At 38.2% G+C, this 22,496-nt stretch overlaps 1 protein-coding gene across 6 annotated transcripts in view; it reads right to left on the reverse strand.

Annotated features, from left to right (window-relative positions):
* Positions 1–22,496, reverse strand: part of GRIK1 (glutamate ionotropic receptor kainate type subunit 1) — a 428,363-nt gene that overhangs the window by 137,556 nt on the left and 268,311 nt on the right. For 4 of the 6 annotated variants that reach the window (XM_007173824.3, XM_028164433.2, XM_057546157.1 and 1 more), the window contains exons 2-4: positions 14,619–14,786; positions 10,719–10,976; positions 619–800 (exon numbers count right to left, since the gene is read on the reverse strand). In XM_007173824.3, coding sequence (XP_007173886.2) covers positions 619–800; positions 10,719–10,976; positions 14,619–14,786 — 608 coding nt within the window. The remainder of the gene's footprint in view (positions 1–618; positions 801–10,718; positions 10,977–14,618; positions 14,787–22,496) is intronic. The other 2 variants (XM_057546158.1, XM_057546160.1) reach the window with 1 other exon arrangement.

Raw genomic sequence — 22,496 nt, forward strand, 5'->3', positions numbered from 1 at the left:
CTATATCCTGAAGTGCCCAGAAAGTATTAACTCTGCTGTTATCATTCTTAATGTTATTAAGATCTTTCATTTATATAAGATTTCACAATTTATTGTTTCCACCTACATTATCTGTGGAGATTAATGCATGGCAGCTCATTGTCTGTAACAAATTAGAAGAGAGAAGCATCTTTTCCGTGACTCTCTCCGTGCCCCTTTTTCACTGTGCTTGGAATTTTGCATGTTTGACAAAAGAGGTCTTGCCATGAGGAAGATATATTTAGGACAAGTCAGGCATTGTGTAAATGAAATCTAGCTTGGTTTTTTCAAAAGACATAAAAGAAGAGATGCTTAATCAACTTGAAATGATACTCTTCTCCTCTCAATCTCTGCTGGCAGGATCTATATATTTCCGAGTATGTACACAGGACCACACATCTACAACTACGTACGAACAGGTGGCTTCAAAAAAGTCTGAGCCCTATGACTCTTTAAAAGGGTTCTGAAATCTGCAATCTTCAGCCTAAACTGGACTGCTGTCATTTTATCAAGCTGCACTAAGTGAAACCAGGTGGCATGTCTGAGAAAGATAAACTAACTCGTCCCCCAACATTTTTACCTCCTTCCTACCCCTCTTACCTGCTTAAGGATTTCAGCGGCTGTTTCATGTGAACAATCAAATATCACATAGAACTCCTTGCCTTTCTTCATCTCCTTGAGTAAAGGCTTGGCATCTTTATTCCCAGAGGGCAGCTGGCGGATTTTGATTTTAATGTTATATCTGGAAGGAGCTTTGATGAGCTCTTGCAGACGAATGAGACCTAGAAAATGACATTCAATCATGCAACAAACTGTTCTGTCCAAAGTATTTCTTTATTGCCATTTATAGGCAAATTCATATCATTCCCAAAATGTATCAAGAGGCCATCTACCTAAAGGTTACATTATTGACTTCTCATTTGTCATTCCTCTTTCTATATGGATTATACTGTATTTTCCTTTTGTGGGTATGTGTGGCTGGAAGCACAATTTTCCCAAGAGGATTCTGAATTTTTTAGAATGCAATTGTCCGCTCCAGCTTTCACCACAAATCTTTAACAAATCAAGTCAATACTGTAAAACTTTTGTAAACAAAAAGTTGCTTGAAGTTTCCAAAGATGCTTTTTGAAATAGATAACACCCATTCACTTTAAAGAAAACCGATAGAACACTAGAATTTCTTGGGGCTATAAACCTCTGTAAACCTTTCAGCAAGTATTTATATATAACATACTGTTTACCAGCTAATTTGTTGGACTGTTCTATATAATCTTCCAGTTCCTGCCATATAAGCTATTTATAAATGGCTTATTGTATTTTCTTTCTAATATAATTGAACATTGAATGGGAAAATACTTTCTTGATTTAAAAGAAAAGACAATAGAATTTTAAAAGATTATGATAATAAGGGCAGAAACAAATTATTTAAAAATCCACCATTGGTAATTGTAGGAAAGTGTATACAGCCAACTAACTTGATGAAGAATGTTTAATTCACCAAAAATATGAATCCACCAAACTGCACCATTTTTTAATAGAAGTGCTTTAATAGGGCAAGACCAATAGCTATATGAAGCCTCCATCCTATTTCCCCTAATATTAACTGGTGTCCGCTACACTGCATGATGTTGGCTCTTACTCAAGGACTACCATAGGAAAATTGAATATTTTTTATTACACAGTCTGTGCCTTCAGGATGTGTCAGCTTCAAGTAATCAATAGGAAATATTAAGCTTTATCACTATTCAGATAGAAATTGTGGTATACACTGTGCAAGATACAGCATGGATGCCAGCTACCTCTGGACTTGATGCACTTCTTTTATTTTCTTTCTTTCTTTATTTAATTATTTGTTTTCCCTAGAAGCTACATTTTTGTGTCTAAGATGTTATAAGATTCCTCTGTACCTTGGGTAGGTGTGGTCCTGAAGTACAGTAAATTTGTGAGTAAGCTACTCTTCAGAGTCAAATGGACCAGGGCAAGGAAGGAAGGAGTTGTAGAACCGTATCAAGATTTAGTGCTCATTATCGTTTTTATAAAAAAAAAAATTATTTTATTTTTGGCTGCACTGGGTCTTTGTTGCTGCATGAGGGCTTTTCTCTAGTTGGGGTGAGCGGGGGCTACTCTTCGTTGCGGTGCACAGGCTTCTCATTGCGGTGGCTTCTCTTGTTGCAGAGCACGGGCTCTAGGCGTGCGGGCTCTAGGGCGCAGGCTCAGTAGTTGTGGTGCACGGGTTTAGTTGCTCCGCAGCATGTGGGATCTTCCCGGACTAGGGCTTGAACCCGTGTCCCCTGCATTGGCAGGTGGATTCTTAACCACTGCACCACCAGGGAAGCCCTCATTATCCTTTTTAATTTCTTTAACATAAAAATAGAAATTGTTAGAATGATAGACTTCCTGGGTTCTTGCTTCTTTTCAAATCAACCAGTGTGGCTGAAGGCTCCCAAGTACCAGTGAGTCACTTGTCCTCTTACTTCCAGAATCACTTGTCCTGAGCAACTGATGCATCCTAATGGAAGAAAACTGAGCACATGTATTTGTGTATTTGTTAATCCTAACAATAACCCTACGAAGCAAGGGTTATCATCTTCATAATTTCAAGTAAGAAAACCAAGGCTTGGAGCAATTAAGTAACTTATTCAGGGTTACAAAGATAGGAGGAGCTATGGATTCAAATTGCCTGTGAGTCTAGCACTCAGTCTTTCCATGTCACCATAATGCCTTACAAATACAAATTGTTGGTGCTTGAGGAACCAGATATAGTTTTGGATTATTTGATAAGAGAGGTAAAAAGTAGAAAGAGGTACCCATTCTCCTTTCTTCTTTACTCCAGGCTGCTTGTGAGTCTCTCTTGCTTTTATTGTTCATTTGTTTGTTTTTTTCCTATTGCCCTCCTGCTTTGCAATCGTTTCCTTTTTTTTTTTTTTTTTTTTTTTTTTTTTGAGCATGACCACAAGGGAGATCAACGTGGCCTTTAAATAAAATGGGAAAAATATTTAAGAAGTACATTTCATATGCTGCAATGAACTGCTCTTTTGTTCTTTGCTAAATGGAATGTCAATCTTGAAGTGCATCTTCCTATCATGATGACTTAGACGCATGTTAATGGCATTTAAAGTTGAATACATTCTCTCTCTTCATTCATTCATTTTTACAGGAAAACATTTTCTGGATGTTCACTCTATGCCAAGTCGCATGTTAAGCGCTGGAAATACAACATGAACACATCTTGCTTTAAGGTCCTCACAGTCCACAGAAGGAGTTCATCCCATCGAATCTTGTATTATGCATGGGGCATCACTTATTACTTAATTTGATAAACTATGACCTGAGGCTGACAGGGGCTGGAGCAACTTGCTCAAGGTTGTGTAAGGCTATTAAGTGGCAGATCCAGGGTTTAAAGCTAGGTCCACCTCTGACTCCCCAAGCTAGGGCTCTTTTCATCAAATCAGTGGCTCCTCCTGACTTTGAGATTTAAGATCAACTCACTAACTGACTGAATGACTAACTAACTATATAAATAAATATCTGCATAAATAGAGAAAAAATTTTAAAAAATTTGGACCAGCATAAAACATTCAGCCTTTATTTGGCAAATGAAGCCATTAATAAACAGGTTCCCTCCTCAAAAAAAGTAACTGTGAGCTTCCACAATTGTTTCACAAAAGAAAGTTATAATACCAATAGAGGAGAAAGGAGAACTCAGTACAAAAGACTAGTTTTTAATTGGACTAAATTTACCTTTCAGAAAAACTCACTACTAAGCCCTAATTTTCACATTTTGTCCATATGCAGGTGAACTGGCCTCAGGAAAGGAGGAGATCAGCAGATTTAAAGATTACAGACCCAAAATGTAGAAAGTACAAAGAGCAAGAAACAGGGAGGTTTACGTTTCTCTTCCGAAGCAACTGTTTGCTTAAAAAAAGCCTTGCTGCCTTCATTAGCAAACATCACAGAATTTACAATTAGAAAGGCTTTTTAGTCCACAGGAGACAAAATTTAGAGAAAGCTTTCCCTTTTATTTGCATTTTGCAGCAATCCATCAATCCAGCAATCCATTACACTTCACTGTAAAAAGTTAAAACTTGTCTTTAAACAAGTCGTTACTTCAGGGAAAGAAAATTGATGTAGGCACAATTCCTAACTTTGCTAATGGCCCTCCTGTGTGTGGATGCCAGCCCTGCCAGAGTGACCCAGTGCTTCTAGGATGGGACTCCAATTGCAGAGAATGGTAAGGGTGCCTGCAAACCTGGCAATGGTGATGGATTTTCTAGTCCACTGCGGGAGAGACACTTTAAAAATGAAATGCAGTAAAGGAGGCAACTAAACAAACCGAATAGAGGGACATTCTACAGTAAAACTGGTATGGACTCTTCAAAAATGTGAAGATCATGAAAGACAAGGGAAGGCCAGACTGTTTTAGACCAAAGGAGACTCAAACGTCCTGACAGCTAAATGCAGTGGGTGATCCTGGATTCAAAAAAACTGCAATTGGGACAATTAGGGAAACTAGAATATCATATATATCTACATAGACATTAATATTGATATAGATGTTAAAAACTGTATCAGTGTTAAGTTTCCTGTGTTTGATAACTGTAGTGTGGTTATAAAAAGGAAGGTCCTTGTTCTTAGGAAATATACACTACTGTATTTAGAGGTAAAATGGTCATGCTGTCTGCCACTTTCAAATCAACAATACTACTACTTGTTGTTGTTGTTGTTATATTGAGAGAAGCATAGAGCATTAAAGCAAATGTGGCCAAATGATGACAATTTCTGAACTTAGATGCAGGATGTACAGGAGTTCATTGTACATTTCTTGCCATTTTTCTCTAAGTTCAAATCTTTCTTAATAAAAAGACAAAACATGAGCCTCCTTCCTCCACTCCCACCTCTAGTAATGCAATTGGAAACTGCACCCTTGGTTTGAAAAGTGCTTGAGAGCAAGGAGCCTGTTTATTTCACATGAATTTGATCTGGACTCTGCAGGTAGAGATAACGTTCAAAAGTGCTCAAATTCTAAACTCTTTCTTTGGCCATCTATCTACTCTGCGCACTCAGATATGACACAGAAAAGTGCTGATTTGTATGCACGTTGACTCTGGGAACAGGTGGAGCATATGGAGGAGAAAAAAAGAACATGCTATTTCCAGTAGCTGTTTAAAATTTTCCCTGTCTTCTCCTTAAATAATAATAAACTTTGCTATTTGCATTGCCCCTTTTTATGAAGTATCCTACATGTCTTATAAATAGCTCAGTAAACCTCAGAATATACCTCTGAGGTGAGTAGGTGTCAGTGCTGTTTTACAGTAAGGAAAGTGAGGCACAGTGAAGTTAATTGTTTGGATTGGCCTTGAAAATGAGTTACAGAAGCCAGAAATTGGAAGAGACCTTAAAGGTCAAGCCCCTACTTGATGCATGAATTCCCGCTACACAGCTGCTGCTGAACACCTCTTGGTTCGAGAAATTCTCTACCTCACTTTTTGCAACTCAATCCATTTCTGGACAGTTTTAGTTATATTTAATGAGCAGCAGTTCAAATGAAAAGTACCTAGGTTTTCTTGAGTCTTAGTCCAATTCCCTTTTCATTGTACCACAACAGTGGATTTGATGGCATAAAAATGAATGTAATAAACCACTGGGACCCAAAGATAAGATCGCATATTTTAAATGTTAATTTCATCTTCATTTGAACTTGGAAACATGCAAAATGGCATTTCACAAACCTGTTGGTATATTAATGTATCCAAATCTAATAAGATTCTTAAGGGGATCTATATACCCTCCAGAGGGGAGGAAAAAAATCAGAACTGAGAAAAGGAGATGGGTAAGTGAGTGAATTACCTGTGGAAATACAGCACTTTTAAGTGCAGATCTCCATACATACGATTTTGCAAAAGTGCATCAAAAAAGGCTAAAGACTTCCCAAAAGGAAAATCGTGTTCCTTGATCTCAAAGAGCCTCATAGAAGAATCTAGTCAAAATATTTGAGATTAACTGTGTTGCATTTAGCTCTACCAGTATGTTTTGGTCCTAAATTCTGGCCAATATCAATGGTAGCTAAAAGTAATAAACCACCATGAAATATCTAAAGATTGGTTTCCTGAGCAGAACTCTGAAAATTTGATAAGGTTCTGGTCAGGGGACTGGAGTGGGTAAATAGGAAGGGTAAAAAAGAGAAAGGGCAGAAGAAAGGGAATTATAATGTATTATCTTGTTGGTGCTGAGTGCCAAGGACTTTTCATTCTCCAACTATTTCAGGCGGAATTGTGGGAGGGCATGTAGTAGAGTGTTTTGGCTAGTATGAGTCATAATAACAACACAGAGGTGTGAATTGTGATTGCTAAGGTGAAACGATTCACTTATTCTTTTACTTGGCACTGATTGTTTACATTTTGGCTTAATCGCCCATGTCAAAATATTTAATTTTCTTCAAGTCTAAATTTTAGGGCTCTGTCAAGATTCCTGGTTCTGAACAATATATTCTTTCTATTTTCTATGGGGAAATGAAGGAAAATATAATAAGCATAACAAATCTAAGTCACTATTTAAATATAGCCCAAAGAGTAGCTATTGCACTTATTTAAATGGGTGGTTGAGCATATTAAATGAGTTAATTATATAAAATAACTATAACAATGCATGGCAATCAGTCAGCACTTCAAGAATTTAGTTATTGTGATTTTTGTGGTTGTCATTTTTCTTGGGTTTTCTTTCTGGATTTAATGTTTCTTTCAATCACTGACATTTTTATGTATATTAATCTATCTCAAATGAATCCTCATTGTAACGCTTTGAGACTATGTTTTAAGTAAGTGACAGATAATAGTTCTTTATGGTAGGTTACATTTTATAAATCTCATGGCTCTGGTGTGTGGAGAAAAATGATTTAAGGCAATGGTGGATGAAAAAAACTCTCTTAAGTACTATGTGTTATGAACACATCTGGCTGGAACTCATTTCTCTGATGGCCTCATCTAGTCCCATGTATATGCTGAGGACCCCCAATTTTGTATCCCCAGCCTACACCACATTCCTGAACTCTAGAGTCATATATTAACTGCCTATTCATTGCCTCTTTTGGGATGTTTAGTAGACATTGCAAAATCAAACTTAACATATTCATGACTGAACTCCTGATAGCCTTATTTCTCCAAACTATGTCCATTTATCCATTTCCCATCTCAGGCAATGACAACTCCATCCTTTGGCTCAGGCCAAAAAGCTTAGGGTCATCTTTAACTCCTCTATTTTTCTCACCCAGCCTCCACCCCTGAGAGAATTATTCCAGCTCAACATCAAAATATTTCCAGAATCTTACCATTTCTTACTCCTCTGTTGCTATCGCCTTCATCTCTTGCCTTGATTTCTCTAGTAGCCTCTAATTTTATGCTTCCCTCTCTATGACATTTTATTAATACAAGGACCAGAGTGATCTTTTTATGGTATAAATCTGATCATGTCACTCCTCTTCTGAAAACTCTCCAATGTCTTCCCATTTCATGAGGAACCAAAGCTCTTCCAATAATCTACAAAGCCCTCCATGATCATGAAGACCCTCCTCTCTGACCCCACCACCCTTCCCCTCTCAGTCTGATCCAACCACACTGGCTTCCTTGTTTGTTGTAAATAAAGGTTTATTGGAACACAACATACCTGTTCATTTATATTTTGCCTGTGGCTGTGTTCTTGCTCCCTCAGCAGAGTGGGATAGTTGTGACCAAGACACTATGGCCCATGAAGCTTAAGCTATATAGTATGTAACCTTTTTGAAAGAAAAGCTTGCTGGTCCCTGTTCTACAAAATCAGCTATGGCTACATTTCACTAAAATTAGCCTTGAGAAAGCAGAAACTGTTGAATATTCTCCACACTGCATTTGGTGCTCAGCTTCTCAGCTCTTTTTGTAGTGTGTGAAGGGATAGAAGCCAGGCTTCCACCAGGGGTCTAATGAAGCAGAGGGGATGAGCAATGAACAGCGATTTTGCATTGCCTAGGGTCACCTCTGAATGAGGGAGTCAGAGAGAAGTAGGTGACTGATAGGAAGAATATGCAGGCACCAGAGAGAGAGATGAAGTGAGGCAAAACTCCCTCCGACAGTTCTCTAGGGTCTTTCTACATTTGCTCTTCCAGAGGACAGAATTCTGCCTGCTAGTATTTAGTGATTTGGATTTTGTCCTTAGAGACATACACAGTGCTCCCATTGACTTCAATGGGAGTCACGGACCATTTGGTCCCTTAGACATCTGCGCTGGCTTCAGGTTATTTCACAAACTCCTAAACAAATCCCAGTAAAGTGCTCTTTAATGGGTATTTAATTCTTGTGTAAGGGCAGGTGTTGAGCACACCTAAGTCCTTTCTTTTCCTTCAGGTTTAATAAGTTTTCTTTTTATGACTTGATAATTACTGCAACCAAAACCCTGAGTCAAACAGTATTAAACTTACTCATAGTCAAAAGATGTCTGCTTTTATTGATCTCAGTTGACCTGTTTACTCTCTGGGTTCCAATTTAATGGCTCAATTGATTATTCATTTACAATTTTAATGTCTTTGGGAGCAAAATCATTTTAACATGAATCGTCTCTAACTTAACGGGCAAAATACAAACTCATTTGGATTTTCAATTTCAGCAAGTATATATTGAGCAACTGAGTTCAGGTGAACTTAACAGGGGTGAAAGGAGATTTCAGTTTCTTGTAAAAGGTAATAGAAATGATAGTTCGAATTTCCTCTTATGCAAATGGCTGTCAACTATGGGTGCTCACTTGAAATCAAAAGGGTGGTTAGGACATCAACTTTTATGTTATCCTTTTGCAAATTATAATTTTTCTAAATACAATTATGCTCACACCTTTAGTTGAACTCTTTCTTAAATTAAATCCAGATGCCTAAATATTATTCATTGATTTGTTTTCCTTTTACATGGCCCGGCATTGCTGGAAATGGTAGAAATAGTGAGAGAAAATTATGCTATAGAGTGTACTACATAATGAGAAATAGTATTATTTTATTAACTCATGGAATTCTCTATTTACAAAGGTATACAACATGGAAGGCCTTACCATACCTATATATAATATAATCTATATCTTAAGGCTCTTTAAATATACTTATGGAGTTCATTTGATAATATATTTTCTTCCTTCACAGCAAGCAAGTGAAGCTCTAAAAATATGACTGCCTGTGGCTTATCCTTCCCAGTAGGACTGTTTTGAATATAATATTTATAAATTATATATACAATCACCTACCTTCACTTTTTTCTCAAATGAGAAGTATAAGAAAATATATAAATGTATAATTCCAACCACAATAGTCACTTTTATCTGACAGTTTAAAATGGAACCAGAATTTAGTGCCAAATAGAGGAGGCTCACTATTCATCCTCTGAGGAACAGTAAATGCTAGTGCTTGGTGGAAACGAGTGAAAAAAAATGAAATACTATTAAAAAGTTCAAAAGTGCTTTGCTTTGTTAATTTTCACTGATAATTTTATTAGTCTTATTACCAAATGTGTAGATTAAGGAAAGGAGCTAATTTCAATTCTTGAAGAAAAAATATTCAGAAAGTAAACGGTACTGTGTTAGGTAGCAGATTATAAAAATAAAAAGATAAAATTCCAACTTTTTGGAATTCCTAGTCTCAAAAACATTTAAGCAGATAATTGAAGCATGTGATATAATGCTTATATTTACAACGTGCTACTAACTCAATGTGGTCTCCATGAGCTTTAAAAAGAAATGATATTTGAGCGTGATCATGGAGAATGAGGGAGCTTATCACCTTGGGGGTTATGTGGAGGATTATCCAAAGTGAGGGGACAGCCTCAGAAAGAAAGAGTAGGGATAGACTTGGGGTTATTTAAGAAATGATGTGAGAGTACAGGGATGTAGAGCAGTTGGTGTCTGGGTTAATGGAGATGAAAATGGTTAGATGGTGAAGAGCTTTAAATTAGAATTGGACTTTCCTATGTGGACAATGAAGAGTCACTGGAAGAATTTAACTGAATAAAAGGGGTCTTGAACTCCAACAAACCTCAAAATGTAAACAGGAGGCAAAGGGGGAAGGTGCCAGTGAGAGAAACTTCAAATGGGAGAGAGTCAGAGAAATGTCTAGTGAGGTGCTGAGCACCCCATGTCTGTCCTTCATCCTAAAATAAGCAGGCAGAACAAAGCAAGCTTCACTAAGGGCTCATTACTGGGGTTCTTAGTCCTTTTCCCATGAAATGGTCAGATTTTATTGATACAACCTGTAACTGTATTCCTCTGTGTATGTACTTTAGAAAATTTTCAAGGCATTTATGTAGCTACTTATTGAATTGGAATCATACTTCATGGTCAATTTCAAACTTTCTCTGCATTATTTAAGAATGGAGTTGTGGTCACAGTCTTAACAGAGTTGGATACATTAAATTACATCTTTAATATTCAGATTGGATTAGAACATATATCAATAAGGTGATATTTCTTTTAAAATAGTACCTTAAGTTTGATGATGAAAGCGTCATCAGAAAGGGTCAACTCACCAAAAGGAACAGGAATTAGCTACACAGGGCATTTCCTAATTAGAATACTCAATTAGCTTCATATAAAAGAACATGTTCATGCACTCTGCCTGATGAGTCAAGGCCTGTAGCAAATTCTGGTTCCCTTTTTCCAGACCAGACATGGCCATGTGAGGGCTTGTGTGAGTCCCATACCTGTGCTGTCTTCATACACCACGGTCACTGTTTTCCAGTTGTAATAGAGGACCAGATCCAGGACCGCCCTGCTGATAGCCGCATAATCTGGGTAGAGGTTGACGTAAAACAGGTCTTTGTTGTCCACTGAAGGGTGTTTCCAGCGAGTCTGTATATGTGGAACTTCGAGAGCATTGCAAATAGACTGCACAGCACTGACAGAGGAGCTATGGGAAGGGCCGAAGAGAGCAGCCACACCAAGCGCCAGCTGGTCACATGCTGATGTCCACAGACAAGGAGGGGGTGGAAAGGGAAAGCAGGGAAGAGGGGAGAGAAAGAGAGAGTTCTGTGAATTTAATCTTCCCTTTCATGGTTCCTCCTTATTTTCTCTATTGGAAACTATTATCCACTCTCCATCTGTATGCTGAGGAAATATGCTTCATCCAACTTCCAATATCCTGAGATACTAAATATTGGAGATGTAAATGGAGAAATGATTAGCAACACATCACAAGGCCAATTCCCTGCAAACAAAAATGAGTTGTTGGTCTCACTTCATTACTTTTTTTTTTCTTTTTAATTTGGTCACGCCACGCAGCATGTGGGATCTTAGTTCCCCGACTAGGGATCAAACTCCCAGCCCCTGCATTGGAAGCATTGAGTCTTAACCACTGGACTGCCGGGGGAGTCCTCACTTCATTACTTATAATCAGATGGAGTCTAAATCTCTTGCTTGGTGTGGCATTACCCAGAAGCACTCAGAGCTATTCTTTAAGCCATTTGCCAAGTGAATGTCATATAGATCAAGTTCTGTCATATGGCAACATGGCAATGAAGATATTAATGGGTCAGAGAATTCAGAAGACTCTCTGGGTGGCTGCGGAGTGCTTTAGTTCCAGTCCTTCCCAAAACTCAGAAAGGAGGTCCAGGGTATTGAAAAATTGCTAAAGAATGTTAAGTGATACTGATAGCTAATTAATTATAGAATAATAGATTAACATAGCTTAAAGGGATCTTAGAAGACATTTTCTCCAACTCACTAATGTCATAGGCAATGAAGTGAGTCAGGGTCACTGGACAATGGCAGAATTGACCAGATCCCAGGGACCTAGCTCAAGGACAGGTTTCTTTCTATTTCAATATCAGCCAACATGTAGCCAAACAAAATCAAGTAGATATGTACATAAAAATTAATTTTTAACGTTTATTTATTTTTTGCATTATAAGATTATATACACACATTGAGATAATTTAGAATACTGAAAAGTGTAAGGAAGAAAAAAGGCCCTGAAATTCCATCATTGGGATAATATATATTCATAGTTTGGTGTTCTAATTTATTAAAAAATTGAAAACGATATAGATACAGTTTGATACATTGCTTTCTGTATTTAACACTAAATTTAATGCTAAAAGCACACCCTTTCCCTTAAGTCATCACAAATTCAGCAAAAGTATAGTTTCAGTGTCATAGAATAGCCTAATCCATGAGTATGCCATTACTTATTTAACTAGTCCTATGATACTGAATATTTAAGCTGCTCCTATTTTTTGGTTATTATAAGCACTTATCTTAGTTCTTATATTTTTCTCTAAATTTTACATTATTTTCTTTGAGTGGATTGAAATCTGTAATTAAAGGGTATTGATATTTTTAAGTCACTTGATACGTATAAACCAAATTCCCTTCCAGAAATGTTGGGACAGATTATCTTCTATAACAATGCAAAATAGTACCTACTCATTTTATGCTGACATAAATTTATGCTGGCATTAAATATAAATGTAAAAACATTTCAAATTTATATTTTAATTCTAGTTTAAAGGGATTTGGAACTGCCAAGAAACAGTAGTTGAATATTTGAATTAAATAATAGCAAAATTTATAAATGAAATTGTCAATTTTTATCATAACGCCATCACACAAATAAAAATAAGTAGAAAAATTATATGGCTTTGTCAAAATTATCTGACTTGATTTAGAGAGAAAAATTAATAAGTAATATTTGAGAGCCATATTTCAAATATCTGTGGGACAGCAAATGTTCACAAGGAACTTTCTGACACTGTGTTCTTCAGTACTGAATTATCACATGAGGTATGAAGACATAATTTTCTGTATTAAATGCTAGAAGTGAAAACTGTCCTCAGAAGCTCATTTTCTGGATGCACTTTCATTGGTTAGCAAGAAAAAATGAGGGCATGAAAGTATATGAACTATTATTTCATCTAGCATAGGGGGTGGATTGAGATTCCTGCTAATATTTAGCTCTGGGATGCTAATATTGACAAAAAATCAATCCTTTTGAATCCTGTTTGCCAGCAAATTACCAGTTTTAAGAAGTTTTGGGGGTGTTTAATTTACAAGTATGGCAGGTACTTCAGGTCACAAAAACTCTTTGGATTTTAAATGTGGTTGGCTTTCTGGGGTATTTATTCAACAATGTTTTGTGTGAGTGTGTGTGTGTGTGAGAGAGAGACAGAGAGAAACAGAGAGAGAGAAACAGAGACAGACAGAGACAGAGAAAGGGACGTATAGAGAGAGGAAGATAGAGATCTAACGCATAGAGATAATTTATGTGAAGATGCCTTGTAAACTTTAAAGTGCTGTATAAACATAACGTTTTATTATTTGTCATAGACAACTCTGACCTGTATAGTACCTACAACTCCATCCATCTTTGAAAAGAAAATATTCTTATACTAAGATCATGCCATAGATTTTTAAAAAAAGGCATTATACTATTCCGTTTTCATCTGTGCTCCCAGGAGAACAAGTTTCACATTTTATTTGTAAAGGACACTAAGAATCTTGCAGAAGAGTCTACTAGGTGAACACATCCTGCAATCCAAACTGGGTTGATTCTGTGTGGAAACAACCAATATTTAGTTACTTAGAAATCAGCATGAACATGGCATTCATTGTATTCCATTTACTTGTGTGTGTTTGATGGGCAAAGCTTTCCTCTAGGAGAGAAAGAGCCCCTCTTATTCTGGGGTGATGTACCCACACAAACTCCTGTATGGAGGTCCAACAACTCCCTAGTTAGAGGCCAACCTTCAAGTATGTCAAACGTGGCTTCAAAGAGTCGTCTTGGAAGTGTCTGAAGGATGTGTAAACAAGCCCCACACTTCCAATGACTCTTTCCATGAGACAAACCTTGCAGCCTACGTACAAATTAGATTAGTTTTTAGGAACTTGTCTTCTGTTCAGATGCCAAAGAGAATCAAATGCGGAGATTGTTCTCCTAGGTTTAATTTTTTTTGACCCCAAGTCCCTTGCTTGCTTGCTTGATTGATTGCTTGATTGCTTGTACTGTTCCATTAAATTTTTTCTTAATTTTTTCCTTTTTTAAAATTGAGGTATAATCAACATATAACATTATAACATTTCAGGTGTACAACACAATGATTCAATATTTATAATCTTCACATTTCTATGACCTTGTGGAAAGGGGTTAAAAAATTATTTGAGAGGATGGTAGGTAAACCCAGTAGCTCACAACCTGTTAAGATTCAGGTCGTGAATTCTGTGTGTTGTGGGCATTTCCACATGCTCGATGTGTATGACCTTCCACAAAGTTTTATTTGACTGCACTGTACAATTTCATGGTGGTATCTCAGCCTCAGGAAGGAAAAACAGATCAAGCTTGACATTTTCCATTCACAGCTGAACCAGTTAATCATAGAGTGGAGGGCACTGAAGGCTAAGCTAATCGGAAAGGCCCAGAAAACAGAGCTAGGCAACATCCATTAGGATGGTTCAGATTGTGCTGGACAGTGACATCTTGCACCGAGATTTCTTGCAAACCCATTTGCACAGAGATGTCTGCTTTGAAAAAGGGCAGGTAGCAAAAAGAAGCTGACTTGTAGAGCAGACATATCACCCAAAGAAGCTTTTAAAAGTGTGAAAATAGTTACCTCTCCGTGAGGCTTCAAAACTATCAAAAAGGTTAATTCTCTGAATGTCATAGGTTAATGTGGTGTTAGGCATCAGGGTTCGATTTCTGTTAATGCTGGTGACTGCAAACTTGAACGCTAATTCTTCAACATTAACAGGTTCATTTTCCACAGTTTCAAAAATTCCTCCTGCAGAAGCAAAAGAGATGCATGAGAAGCATTAGTTATGTTATTCATGTGCATTTTTTAAAAAGAAGAATATAAATGATACAAACAAAAGGCCCAAAAGAATAAAAGTAAGAATGGTCAGAACAGATCCCAAACCCAGTGTTAAAAGTTAAGTGTATCAGCATGTGTCAGATGCAGATAAAATTTCATATGTGTGCTTAAGATTTCAAATCCAATACTGGACTGTGTAATACCTATCAGACGGCAAATGTACTCCAAATATTTAGTACCATGTAAAGTATGACTGATAATATGGTGGAGGATGATTTTCCACAGTTGGGACATGAACCACTCTGTGGTTGACCTAGGCACAATTTGAGTTGTATCCTGGTAGGATCATCCTTCCTTAGAATGAAACTCCTGCTATTCAGAAGCAGACATTCTAGACTCCAGAAGCATCATGCAGAGTTGAGTGGAGTCAAAATGAGTCATATAGGCGTTTTTTTCAGAATGAAAATATCTCTTCTTCTTTGTGGCTCAGAATTCTGGGGTCATATGCTAGAACTTTCCAAAGTGCATGGGTAGATTCAAAAAACTATGTTTTTCATTTGTTTTGTTTTGTTTTGAGAAACTGGTCCTGCCCCAAAGCAAACCTGTATCCTATCTCTGGAGAAATAAATTGCCCCACTCAATAAACACATGCATTAAGCCTCTGATATCTTAAAAATGAGGACTTCATCACAAGCAACAATACAAAATATCAGCACTTAAAGCCTCATCAGAGAATTCAGCTCTGGCTTTGTTGTTGACAGAGGCAACTTAAGTCTTATTAACTGCAAATTCTTAATGTTCTTTAAGAGCTGTCCTGGGATTATCAACAGACACAGAACATACAATAGAGGCTGTTAGCTGGTCTCTGCTTAGCTTACTCCTTGATTGATCAATAAACCGCATTTTCTTTGAAAAAACATTAGAATTGGTGCCCATAGAATGCTGAATACTTATAACTAATAGATTACTTTCATCTATTATCACCACTGAGTGATCCTTACCTAAGGCCAGTTGTAGGTTTTTAGCAAACTTGTATATGTTAGATTGGTTTGGGAGTGCTTCAAGTTTTCCCTCCACCCAAAAAAAAAAAGACAAGGGAGCTTCAAGATGGCGGAAGAGTAAGACGTGGAGATCACCTTCCTCCCCACAAATACATCAGAAATACACCTACATGTGGAACAACTTCTACAAAACACCTACTGAATGCTGGAGGAAGACCTCAGACCTCCCAAAAGGCAAGAAACTCCCCACATACCTGGGAAGGGCAAAAGAAAAAAGAAAAAACAGAGACAAAAGAATAGGGACGGGATCTGCACCTCTGGGAGGGAGCTGTGAAGGAGGAAAGGTGTCCACACACTAGGAAGCTCCGCGGGCGGAGACTGCGGGTGGTGGAGGGGGGAAGCTTCGGAGCCACAGAGGAGAGTGCAGCCACAGGGGTGCGGAGGGCAGAGCGGAGAGTTTCCCGCACAGAGGATGGGTGCTGCCCAGCATTCACCAGCCCGAGAGGCTTGTCTGCTCACCCGCGCGGGCGGGCGGGGGCGGGGAGCTTCGGTTGGATCGCAGGGAGAGGACTGGGGTTGGCTGCGTGAACACAGCCTGAAGGGGCTAGTGCACCACGGCTAGCCGGGAGGGAGTCCGGGAAAATGTCTGCAGCTGCCAAAGAGGCAAGAGACTTTTTCTTGCCTCTTTGTTTCCTGGTGCGTGAGGAGAGGGGATTCAGAGCACCGCCTAAACGAGCTCCAGAGACGGGTGCGAGCCGCAGCGATCAGCGCGGACCCCAGAGACGGGCAGGAGACGCTAAGGCTGCTGCTGCCGCCACCAAGAAGCCTGTGTGCGAGCACAGGTCACTCTCCACACCTCCCCTCCTGGGAGCCGGTGCAGCCTGCCACGGCCAGGGTCCCGTGATCCGGGGACAACTGCCCCGGGAGAACACACGGCGCGCCTGGGGCTGCTGCAACATCACGACGCCTCTGACGCCGCAGGCTTGCCCCGCATCCGTACCCCTCCCTCCCCCCGGCCTGAGTGAGCCAGAGCCCCCGAAGCAGCTGCTCCTTTAACCCCATCCTGTCTGAGCGAAGAACAGACGCCCTCAGGCGACCTACACGCAGAGGCGGGTCCAAATCCAAAGCTGAACCCCAGGAGCTGTGCGAACAAAGAAGAGAAAGGGAAATCTCTCCCAGCAGCCTCAGGAGCAGCGGATTAAATCTCCACAGTCAACTTGATGTACCCTGCATCTCTGGAATACCTGAATAGACAACAAATCATCCCAAATCGAGGAGGTGGACTTTGGGAGCAACGATATATATATATAGTTTTCCCTTTTTCTCTTCTTGTGTGTATGTGGATGTTTTTGTGTGTGATTTTGTCTGTATAGCTTTGCTTTTACCATTTGTTCTAGGGTTCTGTCTGTCTGGGGTTTTTTGTTTTCTTTTTGTTTTTTTGTACACTTTTTAGGGCTTGTTATCATTGCTGGATTTGTTTTTTGGTTTGGTTGCTCTCTTCTTTATTACTTAAAAAATTTTAAAATAATTATTAGTATTTTAATAACTTTTTAAAATTTTATCTTCTTTCTTTCTTTCATTCTTTTCTCCCTTTTATCTAAGCCATGTGGAAAAGAAGCTCTTGGTGCTCCAGCCAAGTGTCAGGGTGGGGCCTCTGAGGTGGCAGACTCAAGTTCAGGACACTGGTCCACAAGAGACCTCCCATCTCCATGTAATATCAAATGGCGAAAATCTCCCAGAGATCTCCATCTCAACGCCAAGACCCAGCTCCACTCAAAGACCAGACCAGCTCCAGTGCTGGACATCCTATGCCAAACAACTAGCAAGACAGGAACACAACCCCACCCATTAGCAGAGAGGCTGCCTAAAATCATAATAAGGCCACAGACACTCCAAAACACACCACCAGACACCTGCACAGCAGAAAGACAAGATTCAGGCTCTTCCACCAGAACACAGGCACTAGTGCCCTCCACCAGGAACCCTACACAATCCACTGAACCAACCTTGGCCACTGGGGTCAGACATCAAAAACAATGGGAACTATAAACCTGCAGCCTGCAAAAAGGAGACCCCAAACACAGTAAGCAAAGCAAAATGAGAAGACAGAGGAACACACAGCAGATGAAGGAGCAAGGTAAAAACCCACCAGATGTAACAAATGAAGAGGAAATAGGCAGTCTACCTGAAAAAGAATTCAGAATAATGAGAGTAAAGATGTTCTAAAATCTTGGAAATAGAATGGAGAAAATACAAGAATGTTTAAAAAGGACCTAGAAGAACTAAAGAGCAAACAAACAGTGATGAACAACACAATAAATGAAATAAAAAATTCTCTAGAAGGGATCAATAGCAGAATAACTGAGGCAGAAGAACGGATAAGTGATCTGGAAGATAAAAGAGGGGAAATAATTACTGCAGAGCAGAATAAAGAAAAAAGAATGAAAAGAATTGAGGACATTCTCAGAGACCTCTGGGACAACATTAAACTCACCAACATTTGAATTATAGGGGTCCCAGAAGAAGGAGAGAAAAAGAAAGGGATTGAGAAAATATTTGAATAGATTATAGTTGAAAACTTTCCTAATATGGGAAAGGAAATAGTTAATCAAGTCCAGGAAGCACAGAGAATCCCATACAGGATAAATCCAAGGAGAAACACACCAAGACACATATTAATCAAACTATCAAAAATTAAACACAATGAAAAACTATTAAAAGCAACAAGGGAAAAACAACAAATAACATACAAGTGAATCCCCATAAGGTAACCAGCTGAACTTTCAGCAGAAACTCTGCAAGTAGAAGGGAGTGGCAGGACATATTTAAAGTGATGAAGGGGAAAAAACTACAACCAAGATTACTCTACTCAGCAAGGATCTCATTCAGATTTGAGGGACATTAAAACCTTTACAGACAAGCAAAAGCTAAGAGAATTCAGCACCACCAAACCAGCTTTACAACCAATGCTAAAGGAAATTCTCTAGGTAGGAAACACAAGAGAAGGAAAAGACCTACAAAAACAAACCCAAAACAATTAAGAAAATGGTAATAGGAACTTACATATCGATAAGTACCTTAAATGTAAATGGATTAAATGCTGCAAACAAAAGACATAGATTGGCTGAATGGATACAGAAACAAGACCCATATATATGCTATCTACAAGAGACCCACTTCAGACCTAGGGACACATACAGGCTGAAAGTGAGGGGATGGAGAAAGATATTCCATGCAAATGGAAAACAAAACGGGAGTAGCAATTCTCATATCAGACAAAATAGACTTTAAAACAAAGACTATTACAAGAGACAAAGCAGGACACTACATAATGATCAAGGGATCAATCCAAGAGAATATAAAAAATTATAAATATTTATGCACCCAACATAGGAGCACCTCAATACATAAGGTAAATACTAACAGCCATAAAAGGGGAAATCAACAGTAACACAATCGTAGTAGGGGACTTTAACACCCCACTTTCACCAATGGACAGATCATCCAAAATAAAGAAAGAAAGAAACACAAGCTTTAAATGATACATTAAACAATATGGACTTAATTGATATTTATAGGACATTCTATCCAAAAACAACAGAATACACATTCTTCTCAAGTGCTCATGGAAAATTCTACAGGAGAGATCATATCTTGGGTCACAAAACAAGCCTTGCTAAATTCCAGAAAATTGAAATTATATCAAATCTCTTTTCGGACCACAATGCTATGAGACTAGATATCAATTACAGGAAAATTTCTGTAAAAAAACAACACATGGAGGCTAAACAATACAATACTTAATAACCGACAGATCCCTGAAGAAATCAAAGAGGAAATGAAAAAAATAGCTAGAAACAAATGACAATGGAAACAGGACAACCCAAAACCTATGGGATGCAGTTAAAGCAGTTCTAGAGGGATGTTTATAGCAACACAATCCTACATTAAGAAACAAGAAACATCTCAAATAAACAACTTAACCTTACACCTAAAACAATTAGAGAAAGAAGAACAACAAAACCACAAAGATAGCAGAAGGAAAGAAATCATAAAGATCAGATCAGAAAGAAATGAAAAAGAAATGAAGGAAATGATAGCAAAGATCAATAAAGCTAAAAGCTGGTTTTTGAAAAGATAAAGAAATTTGACATTAGCCACACTCATCAAGAAATAAAGGGAGAACACTCAAATCAATAGAATTACAAATGAAAATGGAGAATTAACAAATGATACTGCAGAAATACAAAGGATCATGAGAGATTACTACAAGCAACTCTATGCCAATAAAATGGACAACCTGGAAGAAATGGACAAATTGTTAGAAATGCACAACCATCTGAGACTGAAACAGGAAGAAATAGAAAATATGAACAGACCAATCACAAGCACTGAAATTGAAAATGTGATTAAAAATCTTCCAACAAACAAAAGCCCAGGACCAGATGGCTTCACAGGCAAATTCTATCAAACATTTAGAGAGGAGTTAACACCTATCCTTCTCAAATTCTTCTAAAATATAGCAGAGGGAGGAACACTCCCAAACTCATTCTGTGAGGCCACCATCACCCTGATACCAAAACCAGACAAAGATGACACAAAGAAAGAAAACTACAGGCCAATATCACTGATGAACATAGATGCAAAAATCCTCAACAAAACACTAGCGAACAAAATCCAACAGCACATTAAAAGGATCATACACCATGATCAAGTGGGGTTTATCCCAGGAATGCAAGGATTCTTCAATATATGCAAATCAATCAATGTGATACACCGTATTAACAAACTGAAGGAGAAAAACCATATGATCATCTCAATAGATGCAGAAAAAGCTTTTGACAAAATTTGTGTGGAAGCACAAAAGACTCCGAATAGCCAAAGCAATCTTGAGAAAGAAAAACGGAGCTGGAGAAATCAGGCTCCCTGACTTCAAACTATACTACAAAGCTACAGCAATCAAGACAGTATGGTACTGGCACAAAAACAGAAATATAGATCAATGGAACAGGATACAAAGCCCAGAGGTAAACCCACACACACATGGGCACCTTAATTTTGATAAAGGAGGCAAGAATATACAGTGGAGAAAATACAGCCTCTTCAATATGTGGTGCTCGATTAACTGGAAAGCGGCACATAAAAGAATGAAATTAGAACACTCCCTAAGACCATACACAAAAATAAACTCAAAATAGATTAAAGACCTAAATTTAAGGCCAGACACTAGAAAACTCTTACAGGAACACATAGGTAGAACACTCTATGACATAAATCACAGCAAGATCCTTTTTGACCCACCTCCTAGAGAAATTGAAATAAAAACAAAAATAAACAAATGGGACCTAATGAAACTTAAAAGCTTTTGCACAGCAAAGGAAACCATAAACAAGAAAAAAAGACAACCCTCAGAATGGGAGAAAATATTTGCAAATGAAGCAACTGACAAAGGATTAATCCCCAAAATTTACAAGCCGCTCATGCAGCTCAATATCAAAAAAAACAAACAACCCTATCCAAAAATGGGCAGAAGACCTAAATAGACATTTCTCCAAAGAAGATATACAGATTGCCAACAAACACATGAAAGAATGCTCAACATCATTAATCATTACAGAATTGCAAATCAAAGCTACAATAAGGTATCACCTCACACTTGTCAGAATGGCCATCATCAAAAAATCTCCAAATAATAAATGCTGAAGAAGGTGTGGAGAAAAAGGAACCCTCTTGCACTATTGGCGGGAATGTAAATTGATGCAGCCACTATGGAGAACAGTATGGAGGTTCCTTAAAAGAACGAAAAATAGAACTACCATACAAGCCAGCAATCCCACTACTGGGCATATACCAAGAGAAAACCATAATTCAAAAAGAGTCATGTACCACAATGTTTATTGCAGCTCTATTTACAATAGCCAGGACATGGAAGCAACCTAAGTGTCCATCAACAGATGAATGGATAAAGAAGATGTGGCACGTATATACAATGGAATATTACTCAGCCATAAAAAGAAATGAAATTGAGTTATTTGTAGTGAGGTGGATGGACCTAAAGTCTGCCATACCGAGTGAAGTAAGTCAGAAAGAGAAAAACAAATATCGTATGCTAACACATATATACGGAATCTAAAAAAAAAAAAAAAAGAAATGATCATGAAGAACGTAGGGGCAAGACGGGAATAAGAATGCAGACCTACTAGAGAATGGACTTGAGGATACGTGGAGGGGGAAGGGTAAGCTGGGACAAAGTGAGACAGTGTCATGGACATATATACACTACCAAATGTAAAATAGATAGCTAGTGGGAAGCAGCCACCTAGCACAGGGATATCAGCTAGGTGCTTTGTGACTACCTAGAGGGGTGGGAAAGGGAGGGTGGGAGGGAGGGTGGGAGGGAGGGAGATGCAAGAGGGAAGAGATATGGGGACATATGTATATGTATAACTGATTCACTTTGTTATAAAGCAGAAACTAACACACCATTGTAAAGCAATTATACTCCAATAAAGATGTTAAAAAAAAAACAAAAAGAAATCTGAGACTGAAAGTCACAAACATCACAAGCACAGGTATGATTTATGATTATTCTTTATAAGCAAAAGAACTCGAATTGGCAGACTCTCATTCAGAAAATTTACTTTGATCCTATTTTGAAAGAAAAATAATAATCATCTGT

This window comes from Balaenoptera acutorostrata, chromosome 4 (assembly GCF_949987535.1).
Source record: "Balaenoptera acutorostrata chromosome 4, mBalAcu1.1, whole genome shotgun sequence".
NCBI classification, from domain to species: Eukaryota; Metazoa; Chordata; class Mammalia; order Artiodactyla; family Balaenopteridae; genus Balaenoptera; species Balaenoptera acutorostrata.